The 16,410-nt window shown below is 40.4% G+C and overlaps 1 protein-coding gene across 3 annotated transcripts in view; it reads left to right on the plus strand.

Annotated features, from left to right (window-relative positions):
• The first annotated feature begins 881 nt into the window (after positions 1-881).
• The window catches only part of RBMS1 (RNA binding motif single stranded interacting protein 1), a 147,008-nt gene continuing 131,479 nt past the window's right edge, over positions 882-16,410 (plus strand). For all 3 annotated transcript variants that reach the window (XM_074873364.1, XM_074873363.1, XM_074873365.1), the window contains exon 1: positions 882-1,083. In XM_074873364.1, coding sequence (XP_074729465.1) covers positions 1,009-1,083 — 75 coding nt within the window. In that variant the 5' untranslated portion in view covers positions 882-1,008. The remainder of the gene's footprint in view (positions 1,084-16,410) is intronic.

The following is a 16,410-nucleotide window of genomic DNA, read 5'->3' on the forward strand; positions in this document are numbered from 1 at the left end:
ATTCAAGTGAAAAAAATTATGATTACTATCGACTAGAACAGGAATGTTTCCTGTTTAAGAATGAAGTGTACTCAGCACCACTGGCGAAAGTACAAATTTAAGGATGTACGATGGGCCAGATGGAGAATTTGGTCTGGTTGTGTGGTTGCTGTTCTGCAAACTGATTTTAGCACTGCAGTCCCTTCTGCTCCTAGCAGATAATGGACCCTCTACCGCCACAGAACCGAAGCCAAATGTAGTTCTTCCAAAATTGTATCTAATTCTCTCCTAAAGCCTGCGCCCTGTACCACTGCTCGGCAACGAGATGCACAAAGAGCAAAGGCGATAACAAAGCCCAACCCGGCTAATTAGGTCAGAGCCGAGCCGTCTGCGGATGCGACCACTGCAGCCCTCCTCCTCCTCCGGAACGTGGAAACCCCCCGCTCCGCTCCCCGCCGGGTGCCGCAGCTTCTCCCGCCGCTGAAGCGGCCCTTGGGCCGAGCGGCGCCGCCCGCCGCCCGCCGCGGGGGAGCTCCCCCTGCCCCGCGGGCTCTGCCCGGCCGCCGGGCCGGGGCCGGGGCTCGCTCCGCGGGCGCCGAGCGGGGCTAAGCGCCGCCCCTCGCCCCCTCTCCCTTTCCTCCCTCCTCCCTCCCTCCCCCAGCCCTGCCCCGCCGCCTGGCACCGCCGCCGCCGCGCCGGCCCCGAGCGCTCCCCGCCGCCGCTCCGCCAGCCGGCCCGCCGCCGCTGCTCGGCCCCGGCCGGGCGGGGACTTGGCAGGAACTCCCGGGGAGAGAGCGAGAGCGCCTGCCCCCGCTGCCGCCGCTCCGCTGTGGCTTTTGGGTGGAGGAGGAGAAGGAGGAGGAGGAGGAGGAGGAGGAGGAGAAGGAAGGTCTGGGCTTGGCCGAGGAGCACAGCCGCCGCCGCAGGAGAGGACGAGACAGGAGGGAGAGAGAGAGAGAGACGGAGAGGCGGCTGGAGCCCCCCAAAGTGCCCCCCCGTCCCTGCACTGCAGGCTACATTTCCAGCTTCATGGGCAAAGTGTGGAAACAGCAGATGTACCCCCAGTACACCACCTACTACTACCCCCAGTATCTGCAGGCGAAGGTAGGGTACGGCGCGGCGCGGCGGGTCGGAGGCTGGCCCCGCTCCGGGGAGCTCGGCCGGGGGCTCCTGCTCCGCCGCGCGGGCACGGCCCGGGGGAGGCGGTCAGGTTGCACAGGGGGACGGAGACAGGAAAGAGCCGGCAGCCCCTTCCTGCCGCCCGCCGCCGCCCCGGGAGCGCCGCCGGGAGCCCCCGGGCCGCCCGCGGCCACCGTGCTCCCCGCCGGGCCCTCCCCCCCCTTCTCCTCGCTCCCGACTGTGCCGTCTCCGACCTGTCTCCCTCCCTCTCGCCTTCCCCCTCCCGCCGGCGGTCCCTCCTCTTCCCCAGGGCTTTCGGCGTGTCTCCTCCTTCCCAACCACGTCCTCGGCCACCCGCCGCAAAGCGGAGCTTAGCGGGGCCCCGCTCCCGCTGCCTTCGCCGAACGCGGGGAAACGACCCAAACTTAAGGCGACAGGCCCCAAAGTGGGGCTGGCCGCTGCCCACGGCCGCGGTGCCGGCTGGGGCGGGGTGCGCTGGCATCCCGGGGGGTGGCAGGGCGTGCTTACTGCTCCGAGGGGGTAGCCGTAGTTCCACTTAAATCTCGACACCGAGGAGGCTGCAGGACTCGGATGGATACTCATTGTCTGGGGAGTTGGACCTTTGTGAGCTGCCACCTCGCAGTTTACAAACTGGATTAAAGACGCGTCAAGGGTCCAGCTCCTCGTGGTTAATGTTGTACACGGGTAGCTGTTGTTTGCAGGAAAATTGATGTTAGTTGTTCCTGTGGTGGTGGATCTCCACCTTTTTTTTTTTTTTTTTTTCCGTTCTCCTTCAAGTCTGTAAGGGCAGCCAGCCCCACTGCTCTAGAAGCATCATGCTGCAAACTGGCAGATGCAGAGGTGGTTGCATCAGCTGTCTGGAACATTTAGCATAAGCCTCTCCAACCACCAGTGTCACTCCTCACAAATCAAAACAGACCCATATGAGGCTTCAATGTGTGAACTTTTTTTAGAGGTTATAACCGTGGCGTGGGGTTTTTTTCTTTTTTCTCTCTATTGAGGTGTCCTACCTGTGTGGCAATGACAGGACAAGAATGCCCTTCTTTTTATCTGCACACTTGATAAACTCATCTTTTTACTATGTTCCGTGTTACTATATTGTGAAATGTAATTTATACTGCTTGGCTGAAAAATAAATTCCATTTGACAGTCATGAGACGTTTTACAAGTCAGCAATGAGGAGGCTTTGAAATGTGCTTTCTTATATATAGAAATTGATAGAAATACGATGAAGGTCTTTAGGTGATTTGAAATGACTAATCTCTTAAATGTGTAATCGACATCAGGCTAAACAGTACAGTCTGTAGCCATTTAAAGATTATGCCGCAGAGTAATCAGTACCGTTCAGATATATATTTTTAATGCGTTGTTTTAAAGAAAGGTAGAGTGCCTAAAGGACAGCCTTTTGCATCACTTAGCTGTATGACTACATAAATATCCTGAAATTAAAAAATGCTTTTGTTAGAAACTTTTACCGTTATGATTTTGTGTGGCAATAGTAAGTTATGAACCAAGTACATAACATTGAATATATATATATATAAAGCAATGCCACTTGGCTTTTTTGACCTGTAAATAATTGAAGAGGGAGATAAACAGTAATAGCTTACTGTAGTTATTAGAGTATGATCCTAGAAATCCATGATCCTGTGAGAAAGCTTGATGGACCATCTTTTGAAAATGTTTCCTGTACAGATAATTTCATATTGATTTGTATTACGGTCAATGACATCTTCAAAACATCTTGCAGTCTTTGCTATAAAATTATACAGCCTGAAATTACATTATTCTGTTTCAGCAGAGAGAACACAAAGCCATTTGACCTACACACATGAAATCAAATATCTGGGATCCAGTCAAAGTTTTCTGTTTTCAGAGATCTTGATTTTATAAAAGAAATAAAAGAGAAAAGGTGGCTTCTTGGTGTAGATAAAAGGACCAGTAACTGTAAGTTTTGATATTCAAATATGCAGAATTCAGTAACACAGGCCATCTTCTCACTATGGATCCTCTCTGAACATGTAGAAAAATTAATTTAATTCATAGTTTTCAGCTGTTCTATTCTTTGGGCCCTGAACCAACCTGTTGTCCAGTACATGAACTATTTCAGTAATTCTGAAGAAATCTTTGTGTTTTATTGAAGACAAATGATAATAGAATTGAATAGCCTTTGCTGAATGTGTGATGGGTAATGATACGTGATTACACTGGGGGAGGCAAGAGATTTTGAGACTAGAAGTTTTGCTTCCCATCTTATCCTTATTTAAGTAATGATGGAAAATCTGCTGACTAATAAACTGCAAATTGATAATTAGGAGAAGACGGGAATTGCTTGAAGATTAATTTTTCTGTAGAGAGCTCAAAAATATTCGTTAGTAATTGCATGCATTCCTAATGGCTCTTTAGGTTAAAATGTTGACGTGGACAACTATTTTAATTGCTACAAAATATGTTATAGATTTTGTATTTGTCTGTTATGATCTTCACAATCTTATTCATGAAGTATTCAAGCTGGTTCAGTCATATATTCTGGGAGGAAATATAAACATTTGCTGTGATTCAGCACCTCCGTCCTCCTAATCTTAGGGAGCTCAGCATCAAAAGAGATTAGTGAAACCATGGATTTAAATGAAGTGAACAAAATAAACATTGGAAGAAGGTGTAAGGCTTTTAATATGAAAAATCATTATGGTAATAAAAATAGTTCAAAATGGTTTCAAGCTGAAGCTTGTAAAATCTTCTACATTTGTGACTGCCACAATTTTTACTCTGTCAAATGATATGTTTGACATACCTGTTAAATTTTTGTGTCTTCTAACAAATGTATGTTTCAGGACAGTTCCTATATTGCAGCATTGTATGGCGTGTCAGAGAGCATCAAAAGTATTTTCCAAGTTCAATGAATGTTTCTAAAGGTTTAGAAGCTTTCTTTAAAAATATTTTTGTAACATTGCTTTTCAAATTTCAACTCAGTTGTATTTGATTTCCTTACTTAATATTTTATTTGTAATGAAGAGATTTTGTATTTCAGCATTTTAGAAAGAGATGGTAATTAAGATTGTATGTGTTTTACTAATGCTTAAAGGCCTCTCTAACCAGGAGTAAAATCTCACTGTGCTAGGCAAAGTACTGTAACATGTAACAACACAGTTAGAGTACACATAAACAAATAAAAATGTATATATACATCTCTAGGCCACAATCTGTTTGCTTTGGTCAAGTAAGAAATACAAGTGAATTTAATGTTTTGTTTTCCTTTACCTAAATATCACATGGAATTCAGGGACATGATGCACACAATGATTTACAAATAAATTGTGATAACTAGCTGTATTACTGTTTTTTTCTTGGGCAATAATGTGACAATATGACTAGTTTTACTGATAGGTTTCTGTATCATAAAGGAAAGCTCTTTACATAAGAGAGAGTTAGTACAAACCAGCAACATTTGCTATAGATAGCATGGTTTAATTAAAGTGCAAGCATTTTAATAGTCATAGACAATATTTATGTGATACTTCTTTTTGTTTCTTTTGTATGGTATTAGGTAACTACAACCTAGAAGAAATGAAATCTTGCGAATCTTGCTAAATTACCTTAGAGTGGGCTTCCAACTGTATAATTTGCTAGCTGCAGAATTAGTGCCCTGGCAGCTGTGAAAAGAACTAATATTTCTAGAATTTTGTGTAGGTTTGTAGGCAGGACTGTAGATTGATGTAAACTTGTAGTGAGCAGGCAGATTCTGCCATGTCAAAAACTTATTTTCATGCTGTTGACAGCAAACTTTAAAATGGGAACATTTAATTTTTATTCAAGCCTGTTGATGGCAGAGTAAGTAGGAAATCAGTTAAGAGGAAGCTTACTGTAGTGTTAAACAAAGCAGATATAAAACTTACTAGGAGACATTGGATAATCCACAGTTTAGTGTCAGTGTATGAAGTTAACAGACCGATGTAGAACCTTCTGGTTCAGATGCTTCTAAAGCAGAAACAGTAGGACCCTCTAATGGTTTGCTGCTAATGAATACCTTTACTTACTGCATTCTGTGACAAGCACAGGTCTGTTACCCTTTAAAAAGTTTTACTAGCTTATGAGCTGATTTTAATCAGCATAAATGATTACTAATTCTAATCAGTTTAGTTAGATTTATTCCATATGTACCATGACTGCAAAATCTTTACATAGTAAAAGAGAAGTTTATAGTAACACAGTTATGTGTGTTTATGTTTATAAGGTTGGATAGAAATAATTTGCACACTTCTTATTGTGGGAGGTTATGTTAATTGTCCATAATTGTGATCTCTCTCCGGTTCTTGACTGGTCTTAGAAAAGCGTTAAAAGAAAAAAAAAAAAGGAAGCACAGGTTAGCTTCAGGCAAACGTTTTGTCGCTGCACAGTTACCTGATCCTGTTAGCCTCCTCAGCCTCTTGAATGTGTTCTCTCCCATTCTGGCCAGGCTGGGATTTTATTGTGCAACTATCCAAAGAATTCCTTCAAAAAGTGTACCACATTGTGGAAGGGAAGGAAGTGTAAAATTCACCAATTTCCAGAAGAACTTGAGAGTGCCAGTGGTGAGGTGATCCCTCCAGCTCTTAATGTCAGGGGATATAAAATATGGAGAAATGAAGAGTGTTCTCTAGAAAGAGCATTTTCTCTTCTTCCAAACATCCCAGTCCAAAACTGGGAATGCCTGTTTGCATCCATCCATCAGACAGTCACTGGTCACAATGACTGTTTCATGTAATTGTTCCAGCTAGCTTATTTTGTGTGGGGCATCTCTATCCCGGTCTCAGTTACTGCTCCTTTTAACTTCTGAAGTTTAGTTCAGGTGGTTTGCTATGAACTAGAAATATGTCCTTCAGGAAGTATTTCTAGAAACTGTTGCTAGAATAATTCTTGTGTATGCAAAAGCTGAAGTCTTTCTGGAAATGGATTGAGTGAAATTCATACAAAACTCTGCAAATGTTCGTCCTCCTTGCCTTGAATTACTCCAGTTTTAAATTAGCCTGTAGGAGGGACTGTTTTGAGAAGTCATATCAGATTAGCCCCATGGGCAAACATGTATTAGAAGCAGGATGTAACCAGATATATTGTTAATAGTGGTGACTTCAGGAAGGTTTAAGCCTAGATACTCCACACTGGGAGCACTGCATTGTTTGTTGGAGACAAGAAGGACATATATTAATGTATCATGTATGTTGATGTACATCATTGTACTTATCTAAATAACTCTGTTAAAGGTACATGAAATGTAGAAGCACTTAACAACATCATCATCTTGAAGACCGGCTTCATTGAAGTCAACACGAGTTTTGTCTTTGATTTCAGATAGGCAACATTTTATTTACTAGAAACTTGATTCATGCTTGGATTATGCTGACCATGCTTAATTTGGGGGTGGTTTGAAATCTTCGCTTTGGAGGAGCAAAAGTTAGGCAGGGCAACATACAGATTGTGTGATGGGGGCTGGAATCAAGAAGTAGCAATGGAATCTAGACGATGTGCCAATTTTATATTTTTTCTAGGGAATCTTTTAAAAAGAGTTTTTAAAAAAGCCGTGACTTTCTTCCCTTAATTCAACCTCTTTAGAGAGAAGAATGGTATAAATATATATATGCACTAGAGACTGAATTTCCAAATGACAAAGTAAAAAATATTTCCCCCACATCATTGATGGTAGAAATTACAGGTTCTTATTAACTTTCTAATTTCTAGAAGTTTTAGTCTAAACTCATCCCTAGAGTACACTGTGCTGAGCTTAATTTTATACTGCATGATTGGCCTCATTTAACAAATGTCAACAAAATCTTGGTCTCTCCTTGATTCAGTAGTAACTTTACTGCTGACGTATAAGTCCAATCCTGAGTCTGATAGTCTTATGGGACTGCCTTTTACAGAAAAGTGATAAACCAATATATGATTTGAAAAACACTTGAAAAATTTATTTAGTGCTGTTTTCCTTTTATGTTTGATTGTTAACCCCTCCAGGCACTGGGTATGTTCCAAAACCGTGTCTATGAAGTTTATATCCAGCAGGTAGGCAACAGCTGTAAGAGACCAGAATTACACAGTATGTCTGATCTGTACTAGTGTATTTTCTAGCTTTGCCTTCAATGCAGGATCCCAAGGCAGTCATGAAAGGTGTGCAATAAGTTTGTGGGGGGAGAAGTTAATTTTCTTTGCATAAAATAGTTCTTTAAAATATGTTTTCTTTCACAACTCAACTGTTACTCTTGGTAATGACTATAGTTTTTCCTCATTACTTTTAAACCAGAGTTGAGCATGCTGTTTAGATTCTTAACCTTATTTGTAATGGGAATCCTATACTTCAAAATACTTTGCTTCTAGTTAGAGCACAAAACTTCAGCTCTCAGTCTCACGGACGAAATTTCCTGAGAGTAAATGTCTAAGCTTCCACTTAGTGTTGAAGGAACAAAGAAAAGATAGACAAAATTACTGAAATTTTCCAATGGAGAATAACACAGTGTAGTAAAGTGTTGTTTTCTAAATCTATCTTTCTATGAAATAATGCCTTTCAGAAACATATCTATTTAGGATAACAGAGAACACCTTGGACACAATTTTTAAGTTGCTTTAAAGTCCAAGCAGCAGTTTGAGATGTCAGTGTTGATAGCAGATGCATCACTCTTACTCAGAAGAGTAATTGATGCTACCAGTCCAGTGCTCCTGATGAAGGACACTTGATTGTGATAGCCATAAAGAAGTTTGAACAAAGGTGTAGCAATAAACTGGAAAATATAGCTTGGTACAGTTACATATTTCAGTTTCAGTCTTCCAAGTACTCATAATCGAGAGCGAATAACAATGGTTTAAAAACCAAATTGTTTTTCATGAAATTATGCTTTTGGTTTGAGAAGTAGTCCTTTGAAGATATATGCTCAGATTTAGCCAAAAATATGCTACAAATTATATACTCATTTTTGTTGTATGGACTTTCTAACGCCTGTGCAAAGTAGTGATCACAACTATTTCTATTGGTAAATCACCTGCTTTGTTAAAGAAGTGAAAAATGTTGGAAAAACATGCTGATAAAAATCTGTTCTGAGTTTAATTAATTTCAGTCAAAACACAGGCACACAACAGATTCAGGTCATATTTACTGTGGCTAATAGGTGATAATTACTATCTGACTTCATGTGTTTTCTTAGTCTTCCTCAGCTGAAAATACCAAGACCTGCATTTAAATGTAATTTCATTAAGTTCTAAGCTGAATTATATTATCTCAGAACTGAAGAAGACAAAGAGCCTGGACACGGGTATAATCAGGTACCATGGCTCACTTGTTTCATGGTAGCTTTTGAAGCCACTGTGCTCGGTTCATGGTCTGATACCATAAGAATACATTTAGTCTCAATTGCTCTGACTTGATGGAAACATTTCAAAATATATTTAAACTAAATTTCTGAAATCCCAGTGTACACATAAGGCCTGTGAAAAGTGCTTCAGAATCATTCCAGGTAGATAAACAGAGCTTACTGCTGCGAAATGCAACTCAAAATGTTCAGGGTGACTCTTGTGCTTTGAGAGGAAAGTATTGATCTTCTGTAGAGATGTAGAGCGAACAGGCTTCACTTTGTGGATTTTACTACAGGTTAAGAACTGAATTCCCTTGCTTGTCTCTTGGCAACACACACTGACACAATTTCTATAGCAGTTTATAGGCTGTGGTAGTATCTGTGACCTCTTCTATCCCTCAGGCCATAGCTACATAATCACTTTAATTTTACATAACTATGCACAGCAGCCAAAAAGAGCAGTCTTGGCTTTCCCCATTGCCCCCAGCAACTCATTCCTGTCCCTTCCCCTGTGCCGGCACTAGCATTTGTATGATCAGTCAGTAAGCTGAATCAAGAAACCAGTCTGGCTGAAAACTAACCCAAAAACCCCCAACTGTAATACATTTTTACAGTGGAGCAACTAGTGAGATACTTAAGGAGTCTGAGATTTGCACAGCTATGGTGAAGTTGTCTCAGAGAAAAGTACATCCTCTTGGGTCTCACTGTTGTACAGAAAAATGGTGGTGCTTAACTTTTCTAAATAGAAGGCTTCCCATGTCCTTGGCCAAAAGGGCAAAAGATCCAAGCCAAAGGAAGATACAAGAGAGCTCTTAGGTTACCAAAATCTGTTGATTGCATATATATGCAGATAACTGCTAGCATCATTTTTCTATTACTTTATTTTTTTCTTTTACTGTTTTAAATTGTGTTAGATGTTGGTGCACTAAGTGTTAAAAAAACACTTGAGTCTGTCTTTCTTTCTTAGGACCAGTGAGTGTGGAAGAAAGTGTGAAATAAGTTGCTGAGAGGGCTTAAGTTAGGTATAGGCTTGGGAGGAAAGAAAGAATCGAATGTAAATGGACCTTCCAGAGGCCTTGTAGCATAGTGTTACATCTAACTTTCCATTTTCAGCACAGTGCAACATTGATATTTTATTTCATTCTGGGGAAAGAGGGGAGAAGGCTGGCACTTCAAATTAGCAGCAGCTGCAGAATTAAGACAAGGGTGTTAGTGACTCATTTGGAAAAGTACTAGCTAAAACATTCTGTCTCCTAGAAAAAACATTTAAGAAGGGTTTATGATATAAACTTTGAATTTCATGAATAGTGCCTGTGACCTCCTGGTTTCCTCCTGGTTGCTTTTCTGATTAGTGACCATTTGCTTTTAACAATTGCATATTAAAGTGAGGAGAATGCATGGAGATATTTTGGAGGAGGAAACATCTCCATTAAAAGGGTCAAAGACTCCAGAATGCCTCTTACTTCTTTTGACCCAGTCAGTTAGACAAAAATTCAGATTCTTATTGTTCCAGGTAGAAGGAAAAAATGGTGATATTTGATTGTTTCTTTGATGTAGCTGAATTATTGACAAAGAGTAGTCAAACTCCAGTTTCTGTGAACACACAGATCCAGAGTAATAAAAACAGTTTCTTTGTTCTCAGTCCCAAATTTCCTTCTCCAATTCACTGATCTCTCTGTTTAAGCCTTTTACAGGACCGTATACTCAGTACATATGTTTAGGTTGTTCTCTACTCTTTCCATATCTGTCTTTGGGTGAGACTTTTCCTTCCTCTGATGAATATGTATTTTTCCCTGTTTTATCCCCAAGTCCAACAAACAGCTTTATTTAGCTTTAAGAAGAGAAGGCTAAGGGGAGATCTAATTGCTGTTTAAATCTATCAAATGAGAATGTATAGACAAGGTGGAACCAGACACTTCTTGGAGGTGCATAGGGATAGGATCACAGGATAATTCAGGTTGGAAGGGGTTTCAGGAGCTCTCTAATCCAACTTTCTGCTCAAAGTAGGGTCATCTAGAAGACCAGACCAGGTTGCTCAGGGCTTTATCCAGTCTGGACTTGAAAGCCTGCAAAGATGGAAATGCATAGCCTCTCTGCATGACCTGTTCTAATGCTGGCTGTCCTCGTGGTGTTTTTTTTTTTTTCCTTATTTCCCGTCTGCACCTCTATTGTTTCAGCTTATGCTCATTGACTCATCCTGACATCATGCACCACTGTAAGAACCTGGCTCCTTCTCCTTGATAACCTCCTCAGAGATTTCCATTCTACAAATGGAAAGCTGCTATTAAGTCCCACCAAAGCTTTCTCTTCTCCAGACTGAACAAGACCAATTCCTCCAGCTTTTCACAGAGCATGTGATCCAGCCCCCAGCCATCTTGACAGCCCTCCCCACTGAACTTCCTCCAGCTTATCAATGTCTTCTACCGGAGTCCAAAGCTGCATGTAGTGTTCTAGATGGGGTCTGTCAAAAGGGGTGTTAGTCACTTCTGTCACCCAAATGCAGCCCAGGAGGCACACATGCTGCTGGCTTATGCTCAGCTTGCTGTCTGCCACAACTGCCCAGGTCTGTTCTAGCAGAGCTGCTCTCCAGCCAGTCACTCCTCAGCCTGTATCCTTGCAAGGGACTCTTCTTTCCCGGGTGATATAAAAATGTTTAGCGCACCAGTCCCAGGAGGAGACCCTTGTGGTGCTCCACTTGGTACTAGCCCCCAGGTAGAGTATAACTCATTCACTATGATTCTCTGAGCCTGACAATCCTGTTTCATTCCAATCTAGTTGTCCACTTGTCCAGACTATAATGTCTTTACCTTGGGTCCAAGAATATAGTGGGACACAATGTCCAAGTCCTTGCTAAAATCAGTGTGAATGACATTCACTGCTCTCCCCTTGTCTACAGATGTAGTAGTTTTATTGTAGAAGGGAATAGGCAATAGGAGGGACACAAGTTGTGACATAAGAAAATTCTAATTGGATATGAAGAAAATTTTTTTTCACCGTAAGAGTGGCCAGGCACCTGAACAGGTGCCGAGAGAAGTTCTGGAATCTTTTGGAGACAGTAAAAACTCAACTGGATCAGGTTGCTCAGGACCTTGTCTAGTTGAACTTGCTCTTGGAGGGAAGTTGGACTAGATGACCTCCAGACATCCTTTCCACACTAGTGTGTGATTCTCTAAGGTAGACCCTGATAACTTTTGTTAACATAAGAGGCTCTAAAGTAACTGTTACTGATCCTTCTATGTCTCATTATTGTAAGCTGTGATACGGTTTTTGGAAAGGAAAGGTATAGAAGGAATTCCCTTCCTTTATTTAACAGAACATGCATTCTACAAACATGCAAATGACATTTCAATAATCTCTTCATTGTGCAAATTCCCTTATCCCATTTTAGCAAATAACTTGTTCAAGCTGCTTAAAATTTAAGGTTTTAGGTTTGTGTATTTGTTTTTCTCCTGGCAGAACATTGTAAGTGCTATAAAACTATGATGTAAATTGTGACAGATGTGTATGCATTCTCATACCAAACCACTTATTTAGGCTGACATTTCTTGTTCCTGCATCAGATCTGAATTTGTTGATAAATTTTTGTCTTGGACATGGATTAAAAATTAAATAAAACAATGATTAACTCCAAATTAAATCTTGTTTCTTTCCAAGCAGACATTATTCAGAGGAACAGCAAAGAGTACTGAGGAAGGCAGTGTTCTGACTTTCTAGCAGAAAAAAATGGGAAGAATTAGTGTGTTCCTGTCGCTCTTCAGTGACAGTTCTGCTATATGTCAAGTGACTTTTCTTCCAAATTACAGTAGGTTCATCAGCTGCAGCAGCTATGGATATGTGAAGGGCTTCCAAACCTACCCACCCAGCTTCTTTAGCCTGCTCTGCTTTTATTAGCATTTCTTTCCAGTGTCTTTTATATACTCACTCGCCCATATTTTCTAAGGATTTTCAATGGCAGGTACAGTAATAGGAAGTTCTCATGATCCCAAACCCTGAAGTTAATCTTAAAGGTGTTGCTTCTACTGGATCTTAAAAAAAATAATAAAAAAGATCATAGCCATAGCTGTCAGCCAGATTGATGATGAGAAAAACATGTAAAGCCCACCAAATGTCAGTTCATTTTTACACTGCTAACTAAATAATGTGATTGTGGTTGTTCATTAATTGTGAAAATCAGGTTTCTTGTTAGGTGCTGGAAATATATATTTAGGGACCTAAACCAGGATTAAGTTGGACCTAAAACAGGATTAAGTTGGCCTTAAAATGACTTCCTCATGGCCAGAAAGTTTCAGACAGCAGCCTTATCACCCCAAGTCATTATCACAGAAATTACCTAATTGAACACTTATTTATTTTCTTCTTTATCCTAGAGTGTTTACCTTGATGGTGACTGGGCTATCTGAACATAAATAAAAGTGAAGATTTTTACAAAAATACAGAATTGGGAAGAAATTAAGAGATATTTGTGTACTTGAGGATGTTTCTGCTCTTAGGAATTTTAAATGCTATTCTTGGACTTCTATTTAGTTGAGGTCCTGGAACTAGGGCGGAGTGTTATCCAGCATCTGACACTTACATGCTAAGTAGCCATGCATCTTTCTGGGAGAAATAGCAAAAAAATGTGGTAAAAATGAAAGAAGTATGACAGAAGTTTACTGTGCCATGTTGCCCTGAAAAGAGGCAGAAGAGCAACTATGCATATTTTATAGCTGCTACTACTTTCCTTCTTTTAAAACTGAAAGTGTAATTCCATGTCAGATGAATAATTGAATAATGAACAAATGAATAATAAATACTTTTTTTTTTTTTCACTCATATGAAATATAATGGGTCATTTTCCATGCTTGCTTACACTCTATTCAGCTCTGTCAAGGTTAGTATAAATGACTTCTCTTTTACTGATATTTATATGAAGTTTAGAAATGCATACGTGTTGAAAAACAGAACTTGTGGCATTTCTGCAGCACACCTTTTTAAGAGTAGGGATTTATCTGAGTGTTGTCTTCCAAAATGTATTCTGTCTTTCTCATTGATGGAAAGCGTGCTGCATCTCACCCAATTGCTTTTGTCATCCAAAGAGGATGCTGCATATCCCTGTGCTCTGGTGGTGGTTGATAATACTTATATATACACATTTTTAAAATGTTGGATATATCGTTTAGATTTACCTACCAATTGTAAGAAAATATTCACTGTTGATTCATTTTCCTTGATTGACTAGTTATTGTTATTCTTTGATTCTTGACAGTGTGATGTCTGCTCTGTAGGGCAATCTGTGCTTCAAGTAACTTAGACATTGGGCAATCTAGTGAAGTATGTATGTGTGTGTATTATTTATAAAATATTCTGGGTTGCTGTCTGTATGATGAAGGCATTCATGTATAAAATGGGTAATAGTTATGATTTTTTCATAAATTAAGACCTTAGTCCTTCTCTTGACACTGATGTTGAGCTCCATGTATTCTCTAATTGAAATCACCATAGAATCTAGTCTTTGCAGAAAAATCATGCACCGGAATCTTACTTTTATCTCAAGAAATAATAAACATTATAACATTAATTTTCATATTTATTTCATTACAGCCCCCCATTTTTCAATTTAAATGAGTTGCAAAATCTCCAGACCATACCAGACTATTGTTCATGCCAGCCTATAGCCTTAGAGCAGAATTCAGGAGCCATTTTCTCTGGATCCCTTGGAGACAGCGGAAAGAAGGCTCGCTGGTATCAAGGTTTGTATACAAGTCTGAGCAACTCTGGCTTGCCTAATTACTGGAGGATGTCAGGAGACTGAGCTGGAATTTCTGGGAGTAGAAAGCTGAGAGCCATGTCTGGGAATGACAAATATTTCACAGTTTTAGTGAGAATCTTTTGATAATTGATACTTATAGGAATAGCATCTGGAAGAGAGGAAAGGAAAGCATGGCTCAGGATACCAATGAGATAGCAGAGAAGTAGTCTGGTTTCTGTAATTTTATATAATCTTGGCTTCACTGAGGTGTTAGACACGTTTGGAAGAACTACCTGCCATTAGTCCTTACTCCCACATTGAGACCCAGAGCAGCTGGTCTCAGGAGCAGTGGGTTTGCACAAAAGGGAGGTGGTTCCATGGGGTCGATCTGCTTTGCTTTCTTTGCCCCCCTAGCATTGAGCTTATTTCTGAAAGTAGGTTGAATAGGCTCTTAAAAGCTGGCTATAGACCTGTCCCTGGAGCCTTGTGTTGTCATTTGAGATAGGAAAAGAGGAAAAGGTAAGTGAATAATACAAAGGTGGATGAAGGGAAAATATAAGGAAAACTAATTTTGCAAGAAGAAAATTCCTGTAGAGAACAGATAAGGGAAAAGAATAAGAGAGAAAAGAGCAGGGAAGAGAAGATACCCAGTTCAGTGGAGAGGCTGTGGCATGTGTGCCAGAACATGGCACAAGAAGACACCTCCAGCTGCCAGGCTATCCATGGGGAGTTGCATCCCCAACAAAAGGAGATTGAAGGCAGTATTCTGCAAGAACTCAGTTTGGGGACTGCTAAAGTTCAGCAAGAATGAAAGGTTATTTTTACAAAAACAATGGAGGGTTTTGGGGAATGACAGGCAAGACCTCTGGGAAAGGCCTTGTTTTATATAGATTGTGAGAGGACAAAAGGTACTCATGGGGCAAATTTGGCAGTTACCTTTGCTTCTTAACTGGTGCAAACATATTGTGATACTGTAGATAAAGTTACAGAGGTAAACTCCTCAGAATTGAAGACTCTGCCATTTCTTTTTATTTATTGTAGATTATACATCTGTTTTCTTACTACACTGAAACTAGGGTAAGTGCAAGCACTTCCTGAACACACTCTTAAGTAATATGGTGATGTTCTTATTCTTTTTGATATTTTCTATATTCAGATACTCTCTTATTCCAATAGGTCTGGCATGAATTTGAATCCAAGAAAATATACAGTATAGCAAAGACTAAATGGAGTTAGCATCCACTTAGCAGCCAGAATATCACTATAGTGTATCACACTCTACTCCTGGCAAAAGTGGCTAAACAGAAAATAAAATCAGAAGGCATCCATCTCAATATAAAAAATTAGAAGAGTCTGCATGGAAAATAGAATTCAGTTGAAATTATACAGTATATCGCCAGAGTGAAACTTTGAATTTATAGCAACATATTTTCATGTCTTTAAACTTTACACATACAGATTCATACTTTCTTATATCAAAGTTTTCATCATTCATTTGTGCTGTTTGTACTATGCCAGTTCACTTAGGTGTCCAGTCATGCTGTTCTGGATATGTGTCAGTCAGCCCATCCTAGCAGCCTGAGCGGATCTGGTGTTTGGACAGAAATAACATTCCAGCCTGCTTTGGTGAGTGGAGAGGTGGGCTTTCTGTTTAGATTAAGATCACTTGGAGAGAAAAGCAGGACCAAGAGAAGGTTTGAGGTGCTAAAGTCATCACCAGACAATAGCATTTTCAGTTCCTATATCTGAGATGGGATGATTTGTATATTCATATTTTTTGTGAAGTGGCCAGAATCACACTCTACTGTGCTGTGGCCTTTGGAGGTGGTGGAGATCATGATGTTACAAAGGGGTAACACAGAACTTGTATTTTTCTGTCACAGTCTACCCCTGTGGAGAAACAAAGCCCAAAAAAGAGCTTTAATTTTGTGGAGAAGGAGTCAGAAATAATAAATAGTGATTTTGCACTTCGAGTATGCTATCTTGAAGCCATAACTACATCTGACCAAAAGAAGATCCTTTTTATTTTGTTCAGGTTTAATGTCTCTTTTGTAGCTTTTGGGTTTGTTTCTTTTTGTTGTTTTTAAATTATCGGTTGTATTGGTGATGTTAGCCCTCAAAAAATGCTAAAATCCCATAGTTTCATCCTGCATCTCTCCCATGTGCAGTGATCATCTGAGAACGGTATTTGGCATCTAGTTCGGGTATTCTGGCAGCAGGGATCTTTGCGAGGTAACTGCTGTGCAA

This window comes from Strix uralensis, chromosome 6, assembly GCF_047716275.1.
Source record: "Strix uralensis isolate ZFMK-TIS-50842 chromosome 6, bStrUra1, whole genome shotgun sequence".
In the NCBI taxonomy this organism is placed as follows: domain Eukaryota; kingdom Metazoa; phylum Chordata; class Aves; order Strigiformes; family Strigidae; genus Strix; species Strix uralensis.